This window comes from Mercenaria mercenaria, chromosome 12, assembly GCF_021730395.1.
Source record: "Mercenaria mercenaria strain notata chromosome 12, MADL_Memer_1, whole genome shotgun sequence".
NCBI classification, from domain to species: domain Eukaryota; kingdom Metazoa; phylum Mollusca; class Bivalvia; order Venerida; family Veneridae; genus Mercenaria; species Mercenaria mercenaria.
Window position 1 is genome coordinate 47,215,704 of NC_069372.1, and position 27,991 is coordinate 47,243,694.

The 27,991-nt window shown below is 35.7% G+C and overlaps 1 protein-coding gene and 1 non-coding gene across 2 annotated transcripts in view; both read right to left on the reverse strand.

The window, feature by feature from the left end:
* Nucleotides 1–1,714: 1,714 nt before the first annotated feature.
* Nucleotides 1,715–27,991, reverse strand: part of LOC123533322 (probable E3 ubiquitin-protein ligase HECTD4) — a 42,757-nt gene continuing 16,480 nt past the window's right edge. Inside the window, exons 11-38 of the mRNA XM_053520556.1 lie at nucleotides 27,486–27,588; nucleotides 26,643–26,763; nucleotides 25,502–25,612; nucleotides 25,114–25,170; nucleotides 23,616–23,837; nucleotides 23,003–23,103; nucleotides 21,674–21,875; nucleotides 21,061–21,180; nucleotides 20,245–20,349; nucleotides 19,564–19,727; nucleotides 18,371–18,565; nucleotides 16,897–17,083; nucleotides 16,354–16,458; nucleotides 15,297–15,385; nucleotides 14,379–14,563; nucleotides 13,822–13,948; nucleotides 13,188–13,326; nucleotides 12,631–12,797; nucleotides 12,355–12,501; nucleotides 11,466–11,647; nucleotides 10,983–11,214; nucleotides 10,353–10,561; nucleotides 9,067–9,229; nucleotides 8,587–8,665; nucleotides 7,974–8,164; nucleotides 7,265–7,406; nucleotides 6,484–6,654; nucleotides 1,715–1,777 (exon numbers count right to left, since the gene is read on the reverse strand). Of these exons, the coding sequence (XP_053376531.1) occupies nucleotides 1,715–1,777; nucleotides 6,484–6,654; nucleotides 7,265–7,406; nucleotides 7,974–8,164; nucleotides 8,587–8,665; nucleotides 9,067–9,229; nucleotides 10,353–10,561; nucleotides 10,983–11,214; nucleotides 11,466–11,647; nucleotides 12,355–12,501; nucleotides 12,631–12,797; nucleotides 13,188–13,326; nucleotides 13,822–13,948; nucleotides 14,379–14,563; nucleotides 15,297–15,385; nucleotides 16,354–16,458; nucleotides 16,897–17,083; nucleotides 18,371–18,565; nucleotides 19,564–19,727; nucleotides 20,245–20,349; nucleotides 21,061–21,180; nucleotides 21,674–21,875; nucleotides 23,003–23,103; nucleotides 23,616–23,837; nucleotides 25,114–25,170; nucleotides 25,502–25,612; nucleotides 26,643–26,763; nucleotides 27,486–27,588 (4,079 nt within the window). The remainder of the gene's footprint in view (nucleotides 1,778–6,483; nucleotides 6,655–7,264; nucleotides 7,407–7,973; nucleotides 8,165–8,586; nucleotides 8,666–9,066; nucleotides 9,230–10,352; nucleotides 10,562–10,982; nucleotides 11,215–11,465; nucleotides 11,648–12,354; nucleotides 12,502–12,630; nucleotides 12,798–13,187; nucleotides 13,327–13,821; nucleotides 13,949–14,378; nucleotides 14,564–15,296; nucleotides 15,386–16,353; nucleotides 16,459–16,896; nucleotides 17,084–18,370; nucleotides 18,566–19,563; nucleotides 19,728–20,244; nucleotides 20,350–21,060; nucleotides 21,181–21,673; nucleotides 21,876–23,002; nucleotides 23,104–23,615; nucleotides 23,838–25,113; nucleotides 25,171–25,501; nucleotides 25,613–26,642; nucleotides 26,764–27,485; nucleotides 27,589–27,991) is intronic.
* Nucleotides 6,145–6,216, reverse strand: Trnae-cuc (transfer RNA glutamic acid (anticodon CUC)). The gene has a single exon. It is a non-coding gene; the product is annotated as a tRNA-Glu (tRNA).

Genomic DNA, 27,991 nt, shown 5'->3' on the forward strand with positions numbered 1-27,991 from the left:
GTGAAAAACAATGTTTTAATTGTTTCGGTAGAATCTAATATTTGATAAAAATATAAGTTAAGAATGTTTAAGACATATCTAGTAAAGTATGTCAAAGACTTGGTTTCTTAAAACGTAATATAAATTCTGCTAAGAGTAGTACCAAAACAGCTACCTATAACACCATTGTTCGACCAACTTTAGAGTATTGTTCCAGTGTTTGGGATCCTTACCATCAGAAGGATATAGATAAATTAGAAAATATTCAGAGGCAAGCTGCGAGATTTGTAGTAAATAATTATAGCAAGACCCCGGGCACGGTCACAAATATTCTAACAAATTTAAATTGGAATTCCGTCCAATCCAGAAGAAAATATAGTAGGTTGGTTTTATTTTATGAAATGGTTCATAATCATGTTGATGTCGATCCTAAACAATATCTCGCTCCAATCACTAGACAATCTAGATATCACTTAGCTCTGCAAATACCTTCTACCACTACAACTGTGACAGAGTGGAACATCTTACCATTTCATGTAGCCAGTCCTGAAACAATCTTCGGATCCAAATCACAAAGGGGGTATTCGATCTACTCCTTACCACCGAAACAAAATGGCGGCCAAAACTGAAAATGTGAGTTTTTCTTACTTTTTTTCTTTTTCAAGGATATCTAGACAAAAGCACATGTCTATCAACCTGCTCCACTGTTTTCTCTATCAACCTTTCACTTTGGAAACAGTGCTGTAATTTGTCTGGAATGCTGGTCATGAGATTCGAATCGATGAAAAATCCTCCGTTAAACACGGGATAAGGAATAGTGCGACTTGCAAAAATGGTCTTTTTTACCTAATATATCGCAGGTTGTAAGCTATTTTTCTGATTGGAAGGAATATTTCCACATACTTATCTAATACTGTTCGTTTTGTGCAGATCACAGTTCGTATTTTCACAAAAACACAAGTTTTGTCCGATGCGAAGGAACAGTGTGCGAAAATTAGAGGATAAGGTGCAGTGCAATTTTTTCAAACGGATTTTACAGTTTTCTTTCATCGTTTCTGAGATAACCAGTTGACATTTCTCTACCATGTAATAATTGAAGGGGTCGGATTGAGGAGTAGAACAGAAACATAATCCCCGAATGAACATATTACCAGACAAGATATGTCAGTAGGTAAGCACACTTGCCTTTTTCAGTGATTGTCGATTAAACAAAACTGTTGTTCTCTGTTCTACGTGGTGTCTTATATCACTTTTGACCAGATATTTGACCAATCAAACATTTTATAGGAACTTATATTTGACCATTCAAATGCTAAATAGGTAGGGAGCAAATGTAACCGACTTTTCCATTGGTTAAATATACAAAGCAACCAATTTCCTCTTCAGAAGATATACTACAAAAATTTGATTTCCGCTTCAGAAGCTTTTCACGAAATATAAACAACAACGATTCTTCTGGAAATTACAAATCGGTTAGGTCTCTTGGTAGACTTTTATGATTATTCATGACGGCCAAGAACCGTTGCTTTTTATATTTCACAATCTCATTTGCATATTTAAAGTGAAACTCTGATCATCTTAGTAATTCGTGTAGTATAATACTAGTAGGAATTTTCAGTTGCTGTGCATTTCCATGTGTAAAATGAATAATATTTCAGCATAAGTATTTGGTTGTCGTGCTTTTGAAATATATAAACCAGGCATTCGGAACAGGGCAATGCCTCTATTCTGTATGCTAAAACATACGGTAACCCAGTCTCACTTGAAAGACTTCCAAGTAGGATGTCTCGTTATCAGCCTGCATGAAAAAAGTGAAAAATGTAAACATTTTCATAAACATGGCTATAATTACGGGGACTCGGATTCAGTCTTCATTTAAAAATGCAAAAGGAATTATTCACCCAAAATCACTAGTGAGGCACATGTGTATGTTACTGCTTACTATCCTATTCACAAATCAATAGAAGAGTAATTCGTCTCCATGTCATATAGCACTAAGCTTGTTTGATTTTTATACCAAATCTTTGACTGTTACCTTTGTCTGTTAGTAATTTATGAAGCTTCAAACTACCGTAAACAATACATACGTTACTGTCGCCAGCTCATTTTATATGTTTAATGAATGTTCTTGTAGTTAAAATTCATCAGTAGTCAACGAAATCACATATTTTTTATGAAGTAACATAGGAAGATATTTTATAATCAAACATAGATACAAATTTTTCCGGACTCCTTTGGTATCAGTCATCATTTAAAATGATGTCTCAACCATAATGATACATACGTTATGCCAAAGAATACGATAATATTTCTGCCGTTTCTGGGTAGAATAAACATTCACACATGTCTGTTCGTAAATTATATAACTATTATGCTTGCTCATTCATGCTGTTAATTCGGGTTACATTTTATACCATATCAGCGTGGAAACCCTTACCCAAAAGCGTATATAACAGATTGATACATCCGTTACCGTATTGTAGAAATATCACAATTTAATTCATTTTTTAATGCTCTTAAAGACGAAGTTCACTGTCATATCTGATAGCTGATTACCCTTTAGGCAACAAATATCTATCTATGAATATTCTGTATGAGCATCAAAGAAGGAAATGGTACATACTTTCGTGATCGATACATACGTTACTGAAATATTTAAAACTAACTCCTACGTCAGCATACGTCAGCATACGTCAACAGTGACGCAGGGTTTCATGTTTACAAGCTTTTTAGGCCGTCAACTTTTAGTTTTGATAACCTTTTATCACGTACACATTGTAAACAAATTCAGTTTTGAGAATTGTATGCTATAGATATAAGAGAATAATATCACATCGTAATAAATTTTCATATCTAATAATTTTTAAACATAGAATATGCTTATTATTTTCAAATGAAATCATTACATATATATTAATGTATATAAAAGTAAAGATACAGTGAGTACGAGTGATACATACGTAACCAAAAGTAACGTATGTATAATTTTAAATAAAAAAACATTTTTTGTGGCATTCGTAATGTAGTAATAAAATAATTTGAATATCATGTTCGGAATATACAGGATATGAATAGATAGAAAAGTATTTTCGCATTATGTTTAATTTTGAACAGGTGCCATTATTTATCTCCAAAGTTGATTTGACAATGTAATTCAAGTTCCATTTGATCTGTAATTCATTTACATCAATCCTAATGCTTCAATTCATTCGTACAGGATGGATTTTATATCGTTTCGTAGAATTTTGACGATTACATAACGCAGATTCTTATTTTTGTACAGCAGGAGGTTACATGCCAGTGTAATTGTGCAGTAATGTATGTATTTGCTTTGAAAAAAAGCTATTTGTTGTCGCGATATTGTTTATTCTTCTTTTCTGCAGTTCACATGATATGCATAACTGCCTCGATAGTGATTAAACATCTTAAAACATTTTCTTTATTATAAATTTTGGACCAATATACTAGAAATTTAGGACGTACATAAATTTCAGGGCAGTATCATAGATGATTGAATTCATATGAGATTACACTATTGCCCATTAACAGTAATACAAAATTTAATGTTATTGAAACATATTCAAAGGGCATATAAAAGATTTTATTAAATTAACGAAAAGTGGTATCGGTAAATACATTGTACATGCATAATTTACTTAACTGGTACATACGTTACCTTGAGCATACTCATCGATTTTGTGTTATGTATGATGAAAATATGATAGAATGTTCTCAAAGCTGTTAGAATGACTGTAAATATTCCAGGACTTTTCCTTCAGACAAAAGTATTGTTTGTATTACGTTTAAATTACATAGAAAAAAAAAAGAAAAAAAAAACTGGTTTAGTTCACTCTGAATGTTTAAATAAAATCTGATTTCAATTCATCTTGTTAGTTTGATATACGAAGCCGGAAAAATAAATGCAGTTTGTATAATCAGTATGTTGTTAAAATGCTGGTATATTTTCAGCTGTTCTACTAAACATACCGACACAGTTAACCGCGTTACTGTTCCCGAAAACAGTTTGTTTTTTAATCACTGGTGTAGTCACGTATGTATTTTGAAAACCCTCAAGGAAAAAGTGGTGATATTTTTTAATGTATCAGAACTTTCTTCAGTGAAAATTTTCATGGTTGTTTTTTTTTGTGTGTGTTTAATCTAGGTATGTTTTATTTTGGAAATGAAAGCACCTTACTTGTATACCTCAAAATTATCTTTTTCAGAATTTTTACGACCTATTTGCGCCTAATTAGTGATTTTGGGTGTATTACTTCCCCAAAAAAGCTTTTAAAATGTTTGAATTATTATATACCATTAGGAGAAAGGCTTCTGGAAAATAAGGTGTAGTCCTTTTATAAAAAGATGTTAGCAGTAGTGTTTTCAAATCATAATATTAAGATTTAGATTCGTTTATTTATAAAACTTATGGAACTAGATGTGTTGATAAACGTATTTTATGATACTGCTTTCACCCCTGAAATTAACATGTATGCTTTAACACATAGTGGGAACTCCAAAAACATTAGAAGCATAAGCACCACTTGTCAAAACACAAATGTAAAAGCACATAGTGTAAACCCTCCTATACCAAAAAGAAATTTACAGACAGTTAAATGTTGGCAAGGGATACTATATTAAATACTTGCTAAACTTTTGGCTTTCAGTACATCACGTGTCTGATAGACAGGCGGATACCTTTTAAATCTTACTACATTGAGCAAGAGATGGTTATAAATGATCACCAAAATATTATTTTATCAGAATTTTACTTGTCTCTGAAGAGAGCGAAGAAAAAGGTCACTTGAAGAAGTGAGCTGCACCTTATCCTCTTATTTTCGTACACTGTTCCTTACCATCAGACAAAAAACTGTGTAATTTAAAATTACGACTTTTAATCAGCTCCAGACTAACCATGAAGGAAATATATATTGAAATTTTACTTCTAATCAGAAAAATAGCTCACAGCTATTTGAATAATGAGGAAAAAAGACCATTTTTGCTAATCGTACTATTCTTTATCCCGTGTTTAACGGAGGATTTTCCATCGATTCAAATCCCATGACCAGCATTCCAGACAAATTACAGCACTGTTTCCAAAGTGAAAGGTACCGGTTGATAGAAAAAACAGTGGAACAGGTTGATAGGCATGTGTAATGGTCTAGAAATCCTTAAAAAAGATAAAAAGTAAGAAAAACTCATATTTTCAGTTTTGGCCGCCATTTTGTTTCGGTGGTAAGGAGTAGATCGAATACCCCCCTTGAATCAGCACTGGCTGCATCGATGTTCCAATCATAATTACTACATATACTTGCTTTTATCCTGTTTTAACCCTACTAATATTTCTCTTTTCCTGCACAACAGCTTATGTATGTACATGTTTTACATTTAGGGCTATAAGGTGTTAGGTTTTGTACCCTTTTTATGAACAACTGTCAGGGAGTACTAGGTGGACTGAGTAGCAGGGGAAACCTGATAGTCTTTCACGCATGGCCAAAATGTATCAGTAATCGAACGCGGCCATTATCGTAGAAGAAGAAGAGGAAGACTGTTTTAAATTTTGGACAGTTTTGAGTGCAAAATTCACATGTATATGGTATTCTCACTTTTAGTACAACTGAAATGTCCCAAGTTACCCTGTCAATCTGCCCCCTTCCTGTTTGGAAAAAGACATCTGGCCAGGGACAGTCTTTATAATCATGGAGAGAAACATAATCATGTCACAATTAAATTCATCAATGTGTCTCAGTGTTTCTTTCCGCACAGGAATATTTTCAAACAAGTAATAGTTTGATATTCATGTTGCACTTAAACTTCCGAACTTTTTGGGAAAATTTGATATAGAAACGTTTAGTTAAAATTGTGTACATTCTTTTCAGTTTGCTGTAATGTTTGTATGATTTTTATAAAGGTTTTGGTTGCTTGAATAGTCATACTAGTTAGTTGGCTCGACATACAGTGTCCGAATCTGGTGTATGAAAATTGCATAAAGAAGCTTTATTCATATAATGCCAAGTGTATACTCATTATTACATATATTTACCGTGAATATTTCTACTAAGTTCGCATTTATATTAAAGTTCTTGGAATCTGATTTTTAAGATTTCAGTTCAAGTAACACTTTTTCATCGGACATAGTTTGATAATTTGATAAGGTCAAAAAAAATCTTCCCAAGCGGGGAATCGAACCCCGGCCGCCGCGGTGAGAGCGCGGAATCCTAACCACTAGACCACTTGGGAACTTGTGTTGTAAAATAACAAATAATTTATATAAATATTTTTAAATTACTATTAACCCGGACGTTATTGTTTAATCGAATGGGACTGTAAATAAAATACCCAATGATGCTTAATGACTTTAGGTCAAACACTTTTTGAGGTATGCACGACACAAACTATACAGACAAGATTAAATCTAAGCTCCCCACCCCAAAAGATTTTGGTATACATAAAAATGTACTATGTATTAGGTGTTAAAGTTGATATGAACTTAAAAACTGTACAAACCTCTACTTGGCAGCCTGGTTTAATCATCTCCTGGAAACCCCCTAGAGCACACAATGAGGCGTTAACTTGTCTTGCCATTGACATAAGCTGGTGACTGTGGCATCGAGGAGAACTTAGACTGTCTATAGAGTTCAACAAAACTGGTAAACCAGTCAGTGCATTGGTTAACACCTGAAATATGTACCACAAATGGGACATAAGATTTTATCATAACCAATACTGCAACATTATGTAAGAAAAAGCAAATCCTTATAAAGCAACGTAGGGTGTAGTGGTGCAGTGAACATCATCTTGTACAATCTGACTATTAGGCACGAAGATGGCATGTTTAAACTGAGATAAATTGCTCTAGTACAGATGCTTACAAGAGAAAGTGGCATAAAAACAGTTTCAAAATTTCTTTACAAAAAATATTAATTTTGGCTATTTTGCAGGGACTTATAGTCTTAAAAAATGCAACTCTGTATGGAACGAGGATTAGACAATAACGTGACATCGTTTAATTTCAAGGGCATGAAAATTAGCTGTTTTGGCCAAGATGGCTATTTTGTGAGGATATAAAAAATGAATGGGATTTTTACATGTTCTTTGGGATTTAATTTTGTGGATTACCTAAACCATGTCAAGATTACCAGAGAGCTTATCAAAATAAAAATGTCTGACTCTAAATAGGATTAAACTAAAAGTGTGGAGTGATCCAAATGTAGCAATCAGAAAAGCCTCAACACAGATTCCAGAAACACATATCAATAATACAATACTATGGCTGGGTTATACTCACTCTTTGTACAGCATCTGCCCAGGATTTTTCAGATGCAGAATGATGGTTTGCACTGTTCAGTAGACTGTGCAACAGTTCTATAACTTCTGCTGCCATGCTGTTTGCCACATGACCACTGATGAAAGGTCGAACTGGGTCAGTTCTAAAAATAGATTTTTTATACTATTTGTACCAATAACAATTCATTACCAGTTCAATATACAATGTATGTTTCTATCACCAAAAATGTCTAAACATTGTCCTTCGACTTTTTCATGTATCACTGCTGCAGCAATACAATGACCAACTTCATATAAGCAAAACCTGTACTATGCAGTCAACTAACACAGCAAAACAGCCTGGCTGTTTAAGATGACAAATTGAAATCAGGACAAAAAGTAATTTGGGAATCTAGTTGACTGACTGGTAGTGTATGCTTAATACAAGTAGCCACTATGGCAGGGTCAACAGTAATCTGACTGATGAACAGTCCCTTGTGTAACATTTATCTTTTACATTAAAACAATATCTGTTTTACATAGAAACGTCTTTGACATACGATTTTCACTAAAGCCAGAGTGAAACACTTTTCATCCATAAATGCAATGTCCTTTTAAGACTACTAAACTTGTTTTCTCTCATGTAAACAAATTAATTTCATACTCTGCATACGCCTTCTCTCTATACATTCATCTATAAAAGTAATAAGTTATTACACAATGTGTCAAACCTTGCAAGTTCGGCATTTTTATCCCGGCATATGACTTCTTTCTCTGTTTTCTTCTTGTCTCCAGAGGTAACTTCAGCAGGTGGAGAATCAACAGGGGCTCCCGTAGACACTACAAGCCCCATCTGGGCCCATTTTGCTGCCTTTCTCAGTGCTGACAGAGCATCTTCTGTTACAACTTCTGCTTTGTTACTCTGTTATCGATAAGGAAAATTGTATAAATGTATATGCAACAGGCAGTGATGTTTTCAAAAGCAGTGTGCTTATAGTGTAGAATCAGAGTCACTTATTCATCACAATTTATTCATACTGCTGTGTTCATAACAATTCAATTCACACTGCGGTTAAGTCATGGGGAATTTATTTAGGTTAATAAAGTCTGACTACTTAAATATGTGAGTCACACTAGTCAACAAATAAGAAACTATTTGTACTTAAGTGTACAGGATATCATTTACCATAAATTTGTATTGAAGTAATTGTTAAGTTAGGATTGAAGACATTTTTCAACAGCATTTCAGTCATATAAAGGATGTCATGAAATCTAACCAATATTTCTGGACTTCTACCCAGTATTGCCATGTTGTCTGCAACTTATTTTCAAACTTATACCAACCTTAGTCATTTCCCTGTCCAATCTAACAACTTTATCCACATTTGCTCCAGCACCCAACTTAAATGGTCTGCTTTCTGAGCTAAAATCAAATACAGACTTCATGAGCAAAAAACAACAGATAATGAAGTATAATTGCTTTAATTACTGTCTTCAAATAATTCAATAAAGAAAATAACAAACTGTCCAAAGAATACTGAAACACCATGCAAGAATATGTTATGTTGCAAACATATTAATGGCATTACAGATCCACGATCTTAAAAGGGAGTGCTTCAAGATGTGCAAAAATTCAACTGGATTGTAACATCTACAGTGTCCTAAGTAAAATATCAGGTCTATTTAATCTGAGATAACTCAGCAAAATGCCTTTTACTTTACATCACATTTTTACTGCTTGTAGTGTACATACTTTACTGACCTTTTTATTAACCCTTAAAACTGCCAGTCATAAAAAAATGCTTTTCTAAGACATCAACAAACCTGAGTAACGGCTGTATAATTTCATGTGAGAACTGGTCTTCTCGTTTATGTACGAAGACGGACAGACGACCATTCTGTATGACAGCGTCCTCGGCACTGTCTTTGTCTTTATTCAGGTCAGAATCAATGGACTGCTGCCTACTTGCTACAGTTGCTACATCCCCTGAGAAAATGTTAGAAATTACATTTTCATTCAATCTGGAAGTTGCTACAGGACCAGTATTCATCGTTTTAAGTTGGAAATTTAAGATTTTTTAAGACTTTAACCCTTACCCTGCTAAATTTCTATAATGAACCAATTGGGACAGTACAATTAACTGTTAAAAAGGGTGCTTATCAAAAAATACTGACCTAAAGGCAAACAGTGCAGATCTTGATCAGACTGCACAGATGTGCATGCTGATCATGATATACAATGGTCACAAAGGCAGAATCAATCATGTCCAGCATGGTAAGGGTTAAACCTCTAAAACATTTAAATAGCCATAACTTCTTTTGTAACATATCTATTGGGCTGGAACTTTGCATAGCTTTTTGTTGTAGTATATGCCACATCGATGCCAAGTTTCATTGATACCCGAGTAAAATTTATAAATACAGGTCAAATGGCAATTTTAGTATTTCAAAAGCTAAGTTTCAGACTTAAAATGTTCATAAATACTAACCCAGGTGTCTCAGCTTTGCTCTCAAAAGCAAACCTGGTTCCAAAATTATAAAACATGACATCAAAGCCCAGTCTACACTGTCATGCCACTGGTCAATTCCAAGACTGTGCTAAGAATCAACCAATCAAATGCTAGAGCTCTGAGACTGGTCACCAAATTAAAATTTAATATCTTGGACCTTTTACTGATTTCTCAAGGGAATGTGTCAGTGCTTGTTAAAAATTTATATCAATTAAAAATCTTCCTTTAGCCTGCATGTGGCAAGTGATTCTGCCTCTGCACTGTTCACTATTCAGTCAGTAAATTTTCAGTGAACACCCCTTTGATAAACAAGTGGTACTGCCTAAATTGAATGATGGACCAATCCATTTTAGAAATTTAGGGTTAAGGTTAACAGCTACCAGAATTTGTGATAATATACATGTGTTATTAATACTGTTAAAAATTTACAGGTAGGAAACTAATTTTTGTGGATTTTGTTGTAGTGTCATTCCGAGAAATTAAATCCCAATGAAAGAAGAAAATTCACATTTATCTATCTTTGAAGTTTGAAATCCACAAATTAAGCACCAATGAAACAACTTTTATACCATGAAAAGTTATGAATACACAGTATCTTACCAGGCACCAAAAAGTCACCAAGTCTGGCAAGAAGAAGGGAGACAATTTTGGCAGGTGGGTCGGATATAGGTTTTGTAGTACTCCAGTGACTAGATACTAGACTGTGTCCCCAGTTTGGTAACTCCACCTGTTCACAGTCTACTGCATCCATTAGTGGCAACGCCACTCGACACAGCTGTAGAATGATCAATACTAGCTTCGGAGATGGTCTGAAATAAAAAGCTACTTTGGTACAACTTAACCGAATAATAAGGATTTTAGTAACGCAAACATCTTGGTCAAACTAATCAAAATAGCACCTATGGACTTTCCTTTTTAAATATTCAATTTATAACCCTGAAGTAAAGGAAAATTAAATCAAACTGAATGAAATGATACTGCTATTTGTGCAACTAGAGAATACTGTTTCACTCTTTGAAATACTTCTAGACAAGTGTTTTGTACTATTAACCCTTTATGCTTACAGTCATGTTGTTCTTGCGTCCTTCCTTAAAAATTAAAAAAAAGTCAACCTATCAAACTAAAACATCTTAAATTTTGATATTAATTCATCACAAAATTAAAACTGATCATAAAACTAAATATTATCTCAAAAACGCCTTTACTGAAAGAAAAACAGTACTAGTATACCTTTGATCTAACAGTAGTGAGAGCAGCTTGGAGACACATGCTGGCTGGCTGAGAATTGCCTTTCCCATGTGACTTCTTGACAGGTTGTTCAGCAAACTAAGGACCTCTTGCAGGGCCTCTGTGCCCGCTGCCTCATTTCCGCTAGACTCTGTAGCACGTGCTAGATGGTTGGTGAGTAGAACAGACACTTGACGAGCAAGACCTGAATGCTCTAATTCCTCATACTGTGAACCTACACATGAAAAATACTGAATTTAATAATCTTTCACAAAATTTGTTTGTTTTGGGTAATCGCCATTTTTCAACATTACATCACTCATGTAATGGCAGGCAGTGTTTTCACAGTGTCAAAGATCTATAAATAGATCACAGCGACACATGATTTCATGTAAAAAACGATCAATTACTATTCTGTTGCTTACTATATCTTTACAAATCAACATGTTACACTATAAAAACTATCAAGGCAATTTTTCCCCCTACCTTCTTCAGTTTCCCACATGACACATCGGTTAGCAAGAACTTGAAATCCTGCCCAAGCCATGGCTGATACTTTCTGTCTTGTAGACTGGCTCTCTCTACTGTCAGCTCTGTAGCTCGCTAGACTGCATAATTTATCCAGTAGGTGTACCAGCCCAGATCTTACCAAACATTTTTCTTCAGCTCTGAAATGAGAATGTTAATAATTATATTCAAGCAAGCCAGAAAAAACATCCATTCAAACTTCACATCAAAGAAATGGTTCAAAGTTTTATTGATAACAAATCATATTTAAACAGTGTAGATAAAATAAGTGGACACAATTTCTCCAAAATATTGTGTTTTAGATTTTATTAAAAAATTCACTGTTTCATCGACAAATAACATTATAAAAGTTACATTCAAGTTTATACTAAAAGACAAAGAAACCAAAAGTTCCCTTTTCAGTTTTTGCAATCCAGTCAAATAGCTTCTTCATATCACCGGTAAGCTAAAACATACTTGTGAGGGATATCAAGTCAATAATTTAGTTACACTACTAAGAGATTGAATCCACTTCATTTCTATCACCTAAAAGGAGCAAAACACTATTCTTAGCGGGCCTATTTTCCACTCTTTTTTCTTAAAACCGGAAATACATATAGCTCTAGAAAATGTATCTTACGTCAGACAACATCTGGGATTTGTGTACAGTACATTGTACATCCTCTTCAGCTAGAGCAAACATCATCAGGAAGACAAAGAGGTATTTCTTGTCAAGAGGTTTTTGCCATGAACAGTTAAGTTTGGTAAGAAATTTATCTAATGGGACTGAAAATACCTAGCATTGCTCCTCAAAGGTTTCGTCAACAAATGTTACACAACAGTAATAAGTTTATGGTATCTAACTCACCTAGTATAAGGTACAATACACAGCAGACCAATGCTATTACAGCAAGCTATGGGATATCTCGCCGCAACCTGAACAACCGATGTCATGGTTTCTGCAAATGCTTCCCGCACTTGGTTTACCATACCTCCACATGTCAACTCTTCTACCCTGCAAAAGAATGTATATTTAAAGAGGTGCTGCATTCTGGATATATTTATGCTGTGTCGTGCATAACTTTTGATTTTTACTTTTCTTCAAGAAAGTAAGAACTTCAAAAATGTGACAAATTTTGTATACCTGGGGCCATGTCTCAGCACTGATGTGACTGCTGCAACGAGATGTGTAGCTCCACCCACCCTGGAGGCTGCCGAAAGTAGTTCCTTCATGTGAATCAGGGCTTGTTTCCTTGTGTTTCCTCTCCAAAATCTGAGTTGTGCTGTCTTCAAAAATGCCTCAGATGAAATCTACAAAATAAAGGTGATTTACATTATCAATTTTCAGCTAAATTTTATTTCATTTCATTCATCTTACACACCTCAGTTGAGCAGCCTCCCAAATGGCATAATTTTAAATAGAACGAGTGATATGCAACAAATTCAGGTCTCTTTCATAGAGAGAATATTTGCTTTCCATGGGCATCAGACTTGCCACCCCTGACTTAGTTGATCATATGCTCAGTACAAGCAGATGCACATGGAGAAGACCTGAAACATGTTCTATCCAAAATCTACGTAACATTTTATGACGAGCAAGAATTCTTGCCCTCTATCCAAAAATATATCTATCCCTTTCTATCAAACTAAATCAACAATCTAGTTTTGAAAAGAATACAATAAATTTTAAGACTGACTTACAGCCTTTTCAGGGTTGCTTCCAATGAAAGAGAAGAGCTGTCCAATCAGTACCACGTGTGGGGACTGACCCTTTTCATCATGGTCTTCTATCAGGTCTTGTAAGATGGACATTGGACCCTGCTTGTGTTTGGGTCTTCTCCTGTAACAAAACAAAGAGGTTTCATCTAAAGTTAACAATATTATAACCTCTGCTAAACTCCTATCCCATGATCTGAAGTAAATATACCAGCTTTTAGACATCAATTTTACTTACTTCTCTTTGAATATATGACTTTATTTTGTTTTTTTCATCTTTTGCTTCTTACATCTTAAAGCAACATAATATTTCAATACTCGTATCATTCCATGGTTACGTAAGCTTCATGTCACTAATTTTTCCCTTCTTAAATGCGTTAAACTTTGTAAGTAGCTGGCAATGTCAATATTGCTAAAAATTGCCCATCCTAAACTTTTACAACACTAATTTGAAATAAAGGCCTAGGCAATAACTGGAATATTTGCAGGATGTATTTATATTTATATGGTAAGTGTGTTGATAAAGCCTAAAATATATGATCCATAACATAGTCTTCATGAACTTTTAAAATTTGCTACTATTTCATGCAAACAAATTGCAAATAAGGAAGTGACTTACTTGTGCATTTTCAGAAAATCAAGAGCTGTATCATCCTGGAAGGAGTCAACACCAGATGGCGCTGAGATACTTCTCATTATAGTCGAGTGTAAAACATCTGTGTCAGATCGCACCATCACATTCGAGCCTAAAATTAATATCAAAAGTTAATATGCCCATCTTACCCTAAAGTCAACTTTAAATTTCTACAGCTAATTTTTTTTTAAACTCAAAACGAACAGTTTAGTGTAATATGGAATGATCAAATAGTTACTTTGATGAGATACTTATTTTTGTTGATCTCACGTTTGTTTCAGTTTGAACAAAATTAATTGAATTCATATTCTGAAATCTAAGAATTTCCGACTGCATGAAATGGTTGTTCTGGCCATTAATCATAAAACTTAAAGCTATCATTAAAAATTTCACAGTATGCAGAGCCTGCCCAGTCTCAAAACAATTTGATACAGTTTCTGTAAGTATATCACTGTCAAAAGGTAACATGTTCACATATAGCAACAGATTTAGCCAGGTCAATATGTCATCTGCTGTTTACCCCACCCACAACCAATACCTACCTGTCTTAATTGCTTCAATAAACTGAGATACAGTTCTGGTCAGACTGCCAGTATCAGCAGGTGATATGTTCACATGCAGTAACAGATCTAGCCGGGCCAATATGCCATCTGCTAAATGTCTTGTTCTGTCAAGTGAATCAGTCTTTTCAAAGTCATTGGACATGATTTCATTATCAAACTTTTCTCTGAAAATCAGGAAGAAAATTTTAAGTTGTCAAATAGATGTAATTTTTGTAAACTGACAGCTGTTAAATAATTTCTAGTTTATATCGTGCTTTGGAGCCAACATAACCATTTCATATGCATTCAAATAACTTGGAAATTTACTTAAATATATATCACTACCCAGGCTGAAGTCTATTCTGCTTATGGCAGAGTAGATGTCAAAGTGTTATTCTCCTTGATGAATGATTCAAGGGTTCAATTTATCAAGACTTTCTTCTAGTATCTTTTAGCAAGTATAACTTTTATCTACTCCTTAAATGTTAAAAGAAAATTGCAGCTAAGATCTGATATGCATAACTCGCCAAGTCTAGGAAGAAAGCCTCAGGTGCATTATTTCATCACAGCTGGACTTTTGAGTAGAACCATCACCCTTCCCTAAGCCAGCTGGATGGCTTCCCCTTATGAATGAATCATATATCCAAAGCAAGGTTTTAAACCTGCAGTAATGAGGGGCAAGTGATTCAAAGTCAGCCACATTACCCACATCCCAATACACATACCGGTACTTTCGTAACTTTATCTTCTTTATGAATTTTTTACATAAAAATAAAGATGTTTTTTTTCTGTTCGTTACTTAACATCAGTTAAATATTATTTCAGAGGAGAGTAAGGTATGAGTTGCCAGAGCACCAGTAGTCTAACAATATCTATCAAATAACTACAACCTGCTGGACAAAAAATATATTTACTCACTTTAATTCTTTGGCTGTTTCTTCTAGCTTCAGTGTATCCAAGGTGACATCCTTCATAAAGCACAGCATGGATAGTTCCTTCAGTTTTGTCTGTAAAATATATTCAAAGACTTACCAGTACATACAGCATACTGTTTATTAAAATGTGCAACATTTTAATTCTAATGGTATAAAATTTTGTGATATTTGCAAAAACTACTATTTCATATTTGAAAACATGTCAGAAATGAATGAAATTCATAATCTCATACAATAATTTAAATTTGACTGGTTTGTTGGTATCTGATACTAAGGAGCAGAACTTTGTAATCAACAGACTGGTTCTGCTCGAAAATAATAATTTTACAGTTATTGTTAGTGTATCCATAAGTGTTCTTCCCTAAAATATTTTTATTTCAGTTGAAAACATACAAGGTAACATGTCAAAAATATTAAAAGTGGCAATACTTCAATTTCAGCTATTTTTGTTGGGTTTGATGTCACACAAACACAATGACAGGTCATATGGGCCATGCCATGAGAAAACCAACATAGTGGGTTTGCGACCAGCATGGATCCAGACCAGCCTGCGCATCCGCATCCAATTCCAATAGGCTTTAAAAGCGAACAGCATGGAGCCTGACCAGACTGCGCGGATGCGCAGGCTGGTCTGGATCCATGCTGGTCGCAAACCCACTATGTTGGTTTTCTCATGGCACGGCTCAATTATTATGGTGATTTCCTAACTTTTTATTGCAGGAGAAGACTCCCGGGTGCCCTTTTGTGCATTATTTAAGGCATGGGCAGGCTCCTGGGTAGAACAACTCACCCTCTGTAAGTAAGCTTAATGGCTTCCTCACATGAAAAAATTCTACATCCAGTGAGATTTTGAACCAGCAGCGGCGAGGGGCAAAAAATTTAGAAGTCAGCAACCTTAACAACTCACTCAAGGAGGCCACTGCAAACATCAGCAATATTTTAATACAATTTTAATAAGCTTTAAAATGTTGGTATTCTAGAAGAAAAATATTCCAAACCTGTAACTATTACAGTCTTAATGGGTTAAGAAAACACCATACCTCTTGTAGATGGAAATCATGGAAGAAAGGTGGAGTGTCTATTGCCTTATCTTCTCTCCTATCTAACACCTCTCTATGCCATCTCTGCTCTAAATCTGCCAGTGCCTGCAATAAAATGAAAATTAGAAAATTGCCATCACTGCTACCATCATTATCAGTAATAAGAAAATCACTATTACTACCATCATCATTACCATCATCATCAATAACAATTTCAGACAGAATCACAATATGCAAATACCAAAGATATAACTTCATCACCAATATAAACTCTATTCACAAACCACAGCCAGGGCTAGTCTGAGAATTAAATTTCAGTGATCTAGTTTACAAACTGACCGTTGTCTACATTTTTGGTGCTCACTATCCAAACTCAAGCATCTGACTGGGTAAGTTCTTTGTAAGAGCACTGCATTCCATGACTGGTCTCCAAAACAGCTAAATAATCTTGGAACAGGGAACCAGAAATCAGTCTAGAAAATTTTGACCAACAAAATAACAAACATCTAAACATGTAAACTGAATATTTGGTATTAGTTTTACCTGCAACTGTCGTACAAGAGCATCTGTCCGTCTGCAAATTTCCTCCATTACTGAAGTCAAGAGAACAAACTCATCAGTCTGACTTTCCTTTGACGGGGTGAAGAACCTCACTGTATCCTCCAACCCTAGATGTTTCACAATTGCTGACACAACTCTTTCAAGAATCACATCTGGTTTAATTGCTTCCCTTTATAAAAAAAATTACATGATAAATTTATATTTATGTCAATCTCTTTACTTAACTCTCTTGTATACTAAATGAGCCACGCCATGGGAAAACCAACATAGTGGCTTTGTGACCAGCATGGATCCAGACCAGCCTGCGCATCTGCGCAGTCTGGTCTGGCTCCATGCTGTTCGCTTTTAAAGCCTATTGGAATTGGAGAAACTGTTAGCGAACAGCATGGATCCTGACCAGACTGCGCAGATGCGCAGGCTGGTCTGGATCCATGCTGGTTGCAAACCCACTATGTTGGTTTTCTCATGGCACGGCTCAAATATTTCTTTGCTTGCTATTCTATTTCACAATCATGTCAAAGGGTCATTTTCTGGCTTAAATGTTAGCAGAAGATCCAAGATGCCCCTCTGGGAATCAACCCATATACAGACGAGCTCAATGAAGCCATGGGTAGCTCCTTCAAATGAAATATCTCAGATATGCTTGAATGCATTGTGCCCAGGGGCAAGTAACTTACATAGTGACCTTCAATCCACTAAATAATCAAATTCTTAATTACCTACCCCTTCTATGTTTACAGACAGGCTAGAACTTCTTCCAAGAAAATTACTAGGTTTACTAGTTTTAACCTTGTCTATCAGATAAACATATGGTATCACTTTTTTCTTTAAAAATTCTTTCCGACAGAAGTTGGATATAGTACTTCCAAAACCTGAAAACTGCCACATAAAAAGTTAGTTTAATCAATATTCTATTATGACCAGATTTCTTTCCCTGTTGAATAAAGAAGACTGAAAGTGTGTGTTATTATGCAACATATCTCTGCTTGTACATTGCAATTACTACATCTTAGCATCAAATACAATTGGAGCATATGGAAAATGAATACAATTCAAAACAGGCAAATAGTTTGTGGATGTTGTCAAGGATGTAGACAGCAACCCATGATATTGTGTTTATATCAAAAGAATATATAAGCCGTGCCATGAGAAAACCAACATAGTGGGTTTGCGACCAGCATGGATCCAGACCAGCATGCGCATCCGCGCAGTCTGGTCAGGATCCATGCTGTTCGCTAACAGTTTCTCCAATTCCAATTGGCTTTAAAAGCGAACAGCATGGATCCTGATCAGACTGCGCAGATGCGCAGGCTGGTCTGGATCCATGCTGGTCGCAAACCCACTATGTTGGTTTTCTCATGGCGCGGCTCGTATCTCAAACAAACAGTGATTTTATTCAACAACAAAACCACTTATTCACTATTATGGATATAATAATTCAGTGACTCATTCTTACTTCATGCTAGGTCTGAGGTGCGGTGGATGTCTCGGAGACAAACTCAACAAATTCTTCATGATCTCCGCTGGGAGTTTTATCCTTGGTATTTTTGGGCTCCTTGGTGACACGCTCGGGTCTACTGACTGCTGAGATTTGGGCGGTAGTTTAGGGGATGCTGGACTCGGGGTGAATGACTCTGACTGCCAAACACACCTGAAAGTAAACATTCGTAATTGATATCTTGTTCACTGGACTGGAAGTAGTGCTGCATTTCAGAACTGACTAGCAAAAAACCAAAAACCATTTCACTCTTAGTATTTCTACTATCTGTGTCAAGTGCAGTATCTGTTGCAAAACATGAAATCACACTACATGTATTTCACTGATTAAACTGTATTCAAAAGGTGCTTTCTTACAAAATTTACACTGATCCATCAAAAGCTGTGGAAAAAATAAAAAAAGTAAAATTTTTGTGAGACAAAACATGAATATTAAGCACATGCTTTGCTTCTTTGGCACAATATCAGTATAACATTGCCAGAAAATTAACTCAACAGGACTCAATTAGACAGACTGCCAATCTTAGAATACCTTTTTAGGAATTTTGTTTTTATTTCAAGTAAATGATTTGGCTTTATCTGTATGACTTTGCTTACCTCTGGAAAATCTCCTTGCTTTGGGAATGAGAAGGGCATGAACTGTTATATGTATTTAAGATGAAGCAATAACACAGATAACATTGAAGATGTACTGTGCTCATCTTTCAGACAATAACTTCATCAGACATTTATTTCAACCAAGAAAATCATTATCAAAACTAATCTAACTAAATATAAATACTGCCCACAGGGAGCTACAGTCAAAATGTCATAAAGTAGCAGCCATTTGGTAAAAATACTTCTGTTTTTTAACAGCATTATACATTTATTAATGTGAAGTACCATAAACTTAACAAATGGTACTTTTTATACACACTGAAATGTTTGTTTTATCTTTACACAGATAATGTATAACAATTGTTCATACTTTTAAAATACAAAATTTTGGACATAATACATCTTTAAGCCAGGGCTGTAAGACTGGAAACTTCTGTAACTTATGATAACAGGCCTTCCTTACATCATCTCCTAAAATCCTACCATCATAAATCATTCAAATATGTGCACCTCCATGAACCATGCACCTTGGCTTAAAAACAAAACATCACAAACCTCTGTAACAATTTTGATTTAAGAAGATGTTGGCATGACTCCTCCTCTTTTGTTTTCTCTGGTCCTTGATACAACAGATGTAGCATTGTGCATGCTAGTACTGACAAGCCTAGGCCTAGATCTGCCAAAAATGGCAGGCCATTGGACACTTCCTCAGGTGTTTCCTAAAACAGAATGATATAAAATGCAGAAATGCATTAGCAAGAACTGTCCAGCCCAGGCCTACAGCAAGAAATGGCAGACCATTTATCACTTCTAAAGTTTCTACAATAAATTCACTGAGCATGCATTCAAATTTGATAGCTGAATTTATGGAACACATGACTCTAAAAGGAATGAATTTACATAAATTGAAAAGCAGGCCATTTTGACCAATCACTTTCTTTCAGTGGTTCTCTCCACTTGCAATAAATATCTATTCATACATACTGAAAATATATTTTTCTTTTTTTCATTCTATCCACTCACATTTTATAAGGAAAACATACTTTTCCTTTTTCAATTCTATCCACCCAAAGAACAACAGCAGTCAGTGTTCCTCAATTCTGTACCAGTAATGATTTGTACTCCACCAAAAACTGACATCTTTCCCCACATGACACCATTAAAACAGCTAAAAGCATCATTAAACCAAAATGACAGTATGCAGAATGACTGAATGCAAAAAAATTATATTCCTACCTGTGCTCTGACAGTGACAAGAAATCCCCACATTGCTTTGTCAGGTGTGTTGTGTTCCCGACCACTTCTCATCTCAAATGACAGAGTCACTGTATCACCTTCAACCTAGTTAATAAACCATTACAGAATGTTAATACTATTCACTTATCTCATCTCTAAATAGAGAAGATGACTGGTCTACAGCAGATATCACAAGAACCCCCTTGGCACAAATTTATGCCTTTTTTGCATGGTTTAACATTACACTAACACAACTGTATGTTATATACATCTTTCAAGTTTTTCTTGGTGGAGGAAGACTTAGGTACCCATCTGGGTACTATTTCAGACATGGGCAAGCACGTGGGTCGAACCATTAACCTTCCACAAGCAAACAAGGAAGCTTCCTCATACGAAAAAGTTCTTCACCCTAAGTGTGGTTTCAAACCTACAACAAGTGATTCTAAGTCAGTGACCCTAACCAATTAGCTACTAACCCATTCTGCTAATTTTCTAACAGGACTGAAAAAAAATGTCCTCTGAAACTATCAGGGTCAACATCAAACTAAAAATTCTTAATTCCTTTAAGTTATTTATACCATACATAAAGTACATGTTTTACTGTCACATCATTAATATTTGTAGGAAACTAATTTTCACGGCTTTTTGTGGTTGCATCAATACACAAAATAAAATACAAACAAACAAATATTTCCATTTATGGTATCTTTAACTAATATCTACCAAATCATGACCCCATTAAATACAAATGTAGAAATTTTTGCCAAAACTACAGAATTTTCTGTCCACAAAATTAAATAAATTCACACAACTTACCCTCACAAGATCCTTGGGCCAGCCAGATCCTAAGACACTTCTACTTCCAAAACCGTATGTGTTACCTCCGTACTCGGCTATTTTCTTTGATGTTGTATTAGGACCAGCATAAAGTATCATCTGTAAACATATTTGAAATTGATACAACATTAAATTGAGCCGTGCCATGGGAAAACCAACATAGTGGGTATGCGACCAGCATGGATCCAGACCAGCCTGCCCATCTGCACAGTCTGGTCAGGATCCATGCTGTTCGCTAACAGTTTCTCTAATTCCAGTAGGCTTTGAAAGCGAACAGCATGGATCCTGACCAGACTGCGCGGATGCGCAGGCTGGTCTGGATCCTTGCTGGTCGCATACCCACTATGTTGGTTTTCTCATGGCACGGCTCATTTGTAACAAAAGTTGTAAAGAAATATTTTTAAGTCCTAACCTGTTTCACACATCATTCTGAAAGTCTCCGTTTTAAAGTTCAATTTCTGAATAAATGATCCTATATGAAAATTTTAATATATTCAGATCATAAAATTTTAAAATTGAAATCATAAAACATTTATAACTATAACATACAGTGAACTATTTTTAACATAATATTTTTGGCAAAATTTCATACCTTATCGTAATCATACTGTGAAGCACATCTGGTGTCAAATCTAAGGTACAAACATCTTGCTCCAGGTATATGTACTGTCTCCTTAAACTTGTAATTATCTCTAACTGGGTGGATACTTTCTACGGCTTTACCAGATGCCCAGGGTGCAGGAATCTTCAGCCCCGCAAGAAATCCCTGCTCCTCATGCTCTTTCAGATCCACTCTGAGAAAAAGCCAATTGATTGAAAAATAAAAATACCTACTATTTTCTAGTTATACAACTTGAAATGAAACATGGATTCTCGGGCATAGGATGAAAACTGGGTGCAAGGTAGTATCTAGTTTTGTTAATACTCACAAGCAAATCTTTTTCAGAAGAATTTAAAAACATCCTTATTGAAATGGATAAACCGTATATGCTCTAATTAATGTCCTCCTCCCTACTAAAAGACCACCATCTCTATTTCCAAAAAAAAGTTTTTTAACTTGAAGCCTTATATGATTACCAACATTATGGCAGTGCTTTGTATGTTAAAATCCCCCCCCCCCCTCACCAATTATAAGTTGCCTTTGTAATTTATATTTACTAAAGAAATGTAAAAAATACCCCATTATCTAACAGCCTTATTAAAAGTTCCCCTTTTGCAAAATGTCACGCCCCCTGGGGGCATTAATAAGGGAATATATGGTATATGTAGTTAGATGGAATTTTTTTTTTTTTTTTTTTTGGGTTGGATTTAACGTCGCACCGACACATGATAGGTCATATGGCGACTTCCAGCTTTGATGGTGGAGGAAGACCCCAGGTGCCCCTCCGTGCATTATTTCATCACGAGCGGGCACCTGGGTAGAACCACCGACCTTCCGTAAGCCAGCTGGATGGCTTCCTCACATGAAGAATTCAACGCCCCGAGTGAGGCTCGAACCCACATCGATGAGGGGCAAGTGATTTGAAGTCAGCGACCTTAACCACTCGGCCACGGAGGCCCCCTAGATGGAATAAGATATTATATCAAATGATGTACATGAATATCAACCATTTTCAAAGTTACTGTGTAATAAATAATCTTCATGGGGGCTAATGTTCGTGGATTCCATTGTTAAATCGATTATATCCCAACAAACAAAAGTCCCATTCAATTTATATTCAAAATCCACAAATTCATATCTCCATGAATTGGTCATTTTTGCCTTAACCACAAAATTTTGTGCACACAAAATGAAATGGTTTCACAATATTTTGTCAATTCAGTGAACATAAATACAATATACTAAATAACTAATGTGATAGATAATTTTAGTTCAATTTTCCCAAATTGTAATATTTTGGTATGCATTTAAAAATCTTACTTTTCTACTGTCTGACCAATAATATCAATGACGTCTGAGTCTGGGTCTGGTTCCACTTCCTGTAATATGACTTGTACCTGGCTCTTCAACAACAAGGCAGTCTGTAATATAGGACTTTGTGTTTGTTCAAGATAATCTGACATTGTGCAAGTTTAAGCCGGGAAGCAATCATCAAAATATAATAAAAATGTCCCTCTTTGAATCAAGTTCATATAAGGGGAGCTGTGGTCTAGTGGATAAGGTGTTGGCCACTCAATCCAGGGGTCGTGGGTTCGAGCCCCACTGGGGTCATGACCATGACTTCTCATATGACACATGTACTGGTTTTTCCAGGAAGCGGACACGAGAGTGGTTCCAATAAGCTTGAAGCTTTCATCACAATCGAGCTAAAACAAATTAGTATAAACTAAGTTCATATAACTTTCAAGTAAGAAATTAAAACCGTGGCTTTGAATACTGTTTCTCTATGATGGCCAATATTGAAGAAAAACTTGACAAGTGTACAAGTATTGAAATTTTTGCTGAAAAAAAAAACACACAAAAGAACCTTTCTAGATTTGTAGTTTTTAATAAAACTTGGCACTTAAACTGATATATATGACTGTAAGTTTACCTGACTAGACAAGACAACCAGCTGTACTAGCTGAGGCATTAAGCTATCTGCTAAGTTGAGACACTGGAGGTTTTTGTGGGTCAAGGCCGTCATCAGAGAAGGCAACATGTGACCTAAAATGGTTGCCTTAGCAACCTTTTCTAGTCCTTGGAGGCGGTTTTCAAGGTCATCTGTATTTTTCTGAATCACTTGGTTACAGCAGTTGAGCAGCATTTCCAGGACCTGAAAGAGAAACAGTTCTACAGTAATTTGCTATCAAACAGGACAGCGTAAGAGTGACATTTTTCAACAGTATTTGACTTATATAATGGTAGGCAGTTAACATTACATTATGTTCCTTGAATCTATACCAGCACTAACCCTTTTTACACAAGTAACTGACAACTTCTCTACATGAATCAGATGTGGAGGACGAATGTTATCAAATTGTCTAAGTTTGAAATCAGCATCATACACAAAATATAGACAAACAAGAGCTGTCTCCATAGGATGACACATGCCCCCGATAGCACTTTGAATGAATAGTTATGGCCGATGTTAGAGTTTAGGACCTTTGACCTACGGAGCTGGGTCTTGCGCACGACACGTCATCTTACTGTGTCACACATTCATGCGTAGTTATTTTAAAATCCATGCATGAATGACAAAGATATGGACCGGATACGCCCATCAATGCACTATCATGAAAAATGACCTTTAACGTCTAAGTGTGACCTTGACCTTTGAGCTACAGACATGGGTCTCGCGCATGACATGTCGTCTTACTGTGGTACACATTCATGCCAAGCTATTTGAAAATCCATCCATGGATGACAAAGATATGGACCGGACACGCCCATCAATGCACTATCCTTTAACGTCTAAGTGTGACCTTGACCTTTGAGCTACGGACTGGGTCTTGCATGCGACACATCGTCTTACTGTGGTACACATTCATGCCAAGTTATTTGAAAATCCATCCATGGATGACAAAGATATGGACCGGACACGCCCATCAATGCTCTATCCTTTAAAGTCTAAGTGTGACTTTGACCTTTGAGCTACGGACCTGGGTCTTGCGCGCGACACGTCGTCTTACTGTGGTACACATTCATGCCAAGTTATTTGAAAATCCATCCATCGATGACAAAGATATGGACCGGACACGAAAATTGCGGACAGACTGACGGACCGACAGACGGACAGACGGTTCAAAAACTATATGCCTCCCTTCGGGGGCATAATAACAGAAAAAAAACTTATAAAAGTAATAAATAAAGTTCTTTCTCTTGGACAAGTAATACTTTGAAATCGATTAATCCCTTGGGCATAGTTGTCTTGGTTTCGAAAAAAAATGTTCATTTCATGGAAACAAGAATTAATTTGTGGATTTTAATCCTAAAGACTCAATAATCGGGTTTTTCAATTTGTTTGTTAGGATTTCAATGTGTATTGATACAATCACAAAATTTAGTTCTCATAAATATTAATGATTTCACAATAACTGAAACAGACATACCTGACAAGCACCAGTGAAAACTTTCTCAGCAAAATTCTGTACCATTGTCTGTAGAGTCTGGAAAAACAATCAGTGCCACAAAATGTCAAACAATTTTTTCCAAATAAAAAATTATCAAATATGATTCAGTGAGCACACTGGTCAACTAAAAACTAATCAAACTACATAAAAATACCTAAAAGACTAAAGCACATTTCTGAGTACATACGTGTTTTTTGTATTGTACTTCAAAGAAGACTTTTTTTTAGTAAATTTAACATAATTTCATGCATTTTGTGTTTCTATATGTCCTTTTTTATACATAATTCCAAAGGTGTTTTCAAAGGTCTTCTAAACTGAGCTTTCTACTAAATCTGAAAATAGAATTTTTAAGTTATCAACACCAAACCTGTAGTTTGTCGCTATCAGTATTTTCATTTTCGTCTGTCGGCAATAAAACTGTTTCTCTCAGTAGGAAAGACTGAAGCGCCATGAGGTATCTAAGACATGGACTTGACACCTGAAACACATTTCTTCTAGTATAAATCTATGTTGCATAAATTCAATCACCAAAGCATGGTTAAATTCATTACATAACAACTTTAATTCACAAAAAAATAGTGTGAAAAGTCTTGGTTTCTGCAAGTAGGTTTTAATATTATAGAAGTAGCACCTCAATAGAGTCCAACAGGAGGACCAAGTTGGTCTTAAATTGCTCCCTAAAGTAAGCTAGTACAGTTGCAAATCAGAAAGAGATATTTCATCTAAAACTATGTAGTTTTTTTACGATAATGCACAGCTTATGTACAAGATTACAGCCATCAAATATCCTTTTAGTTTTCATTGAATTTAAGTCATACAAGAGGATTTGAACATACAGCAAATTTTAAGCTTTTGATGGCCGAGAAAGATCCAAGGAACATGCAAACCTTACTTAAGGCACAGATGGGGAACATGGGTAGAACCAATGTATTACTGTCTACGTTCGCTTAAAAGGTGCATTTGCTTATAAGATACACCTCAAAATCAAAATATGAGGTTTCTTTATCTTCTAATTTCCTTGTAGTACACCCTTATAAGATGCTCCCCAGTCTTGAACTGGAAATATGACTCCTAATTATTCGTTTTATAAACAAAAATATGCGGTATGACCTTCTGCAAGCCACCTTGATGGCCTTCTCGCGTGGCCTGACAATGCTCAACCCAAATGAGGTGAGATTGTTAGTCTGCTGTGTTTAGAGTCACACTGTCAGTATTTAAGCCATATGGTGACTTTTCCCCGTTTCTGATAGTGCAGGAAGACCCCAGGTGCCAATCCAGGTATTGTTTCAGGCATGGACATCAACTGGTTAAAACCATGCACTATCCATAAACCAGCTGGAAGGCTGCCTCACATGGAGAATTCTACGCAAGTGATTCAAAGTCTGCAACCTTAGCCACTGTGCCACAGAGGCCCCTTCAACAGAAATGACAGGCAAATTATTCTAACTCAGCGACCTTATCTACTCAGCAAAAGAGCCCCTTGTATAATAACAGATAACCAAACTTACAGGGATTTCTGCGAGCATACACTCAAACTCTTCCTGGTTAAGTTTGACAGCTTTGTGAAGAAGACTGCAGGACTCTTTCACCGTCATCTTCAACAACAGAGATGTAACATCATCTGATAAACTGTAAAAGTTCAGTGACACACAAATTAGCAATATTCTCATCTCAATAGTATATGAGCCGTGCCATGGGAAAACCAACATAGTGGGTTTGCGACCAGCATGGATCCAGACCAGCCTGCGCATCTGCGCAGTCTGGTCAGGATCCATGCTGTTCGCTTTCAAAGCCTATTGTGATTAGAGAAACTGTTAATGAACAGCATGGATCCTGACCAGACTGCGCGGATGCGCAGGCTGGTCTGGATCCATGCTGGTCGCAAAACCACTATGTTGGTTTTCTCATGGCGTGGCTCATATAGTAATCAAATACTTATTTCAAGAGTACACAGTAATTTGGAACACATTTTGTTCATATAGTTCATGCCTTTATCCAACAAATTTTAATTTGACACACCAAAACATGTATATGCAGGAATTAGACTAAAGAGACTTAAATTTTTTAATACTTATACACAACCAAAGTATCAGTATGTCAAATTTGACTTAGTGAGAGAATACATACATCAAGGTGGATTTTTCACAGAACATAAAAAACTTGTTGAGATTTTGAGATCAGCAATTTCAAGACACCAAGTTTCAACTGTGTATGTAAACTGCCCATTCACATAGTTGCTATAGATTTTCAAGGCCCGAGATTCAAACACTACTCTTGCTGCATATTTTTCCTACTCTCTGACATGTCTGAAGGTTCTACTAACACAAACCGTAGTATGAAAGCTGACAAACCTTATCTTGTAGAACTGGTCCAGTTTTGTGATCTGTCCCTTCAACTGATCTGTATAATCAACCAGTAGTTTGTCCCTCAAACAAATCAGGCCTGGATGATCACCTACAAACAGAAGTTAAATCATTTTATTATATAAAAAAAAAAAATCATGCAATGGTTAACCCTAAAAATAGAAAATCTGTACTGTTTAGGTACACTATTGAGAGAGTAACTATACAATCAGAAGTATTTCTGTTAGGCAGGCAAGAGTTTATTTTATTGTCTGAATGTTCTGTACAAAAATGTCTGAGATCTGTCATTAGCAATGAACAAAATCACCTTTATCACCTCACACTATAATCACTCACATCTTCATTATCACCCACATCATCATCATCATCATCGGCATCATCAACAAAAATCTCTTTATAACATCCTGGTTATATACCGTGAAAACATTTTTGAGGGAGACTGGATTTCTCAAATGCGTAAATAAATTAAAATCCCAGCAAGAAAGTGAAACTGT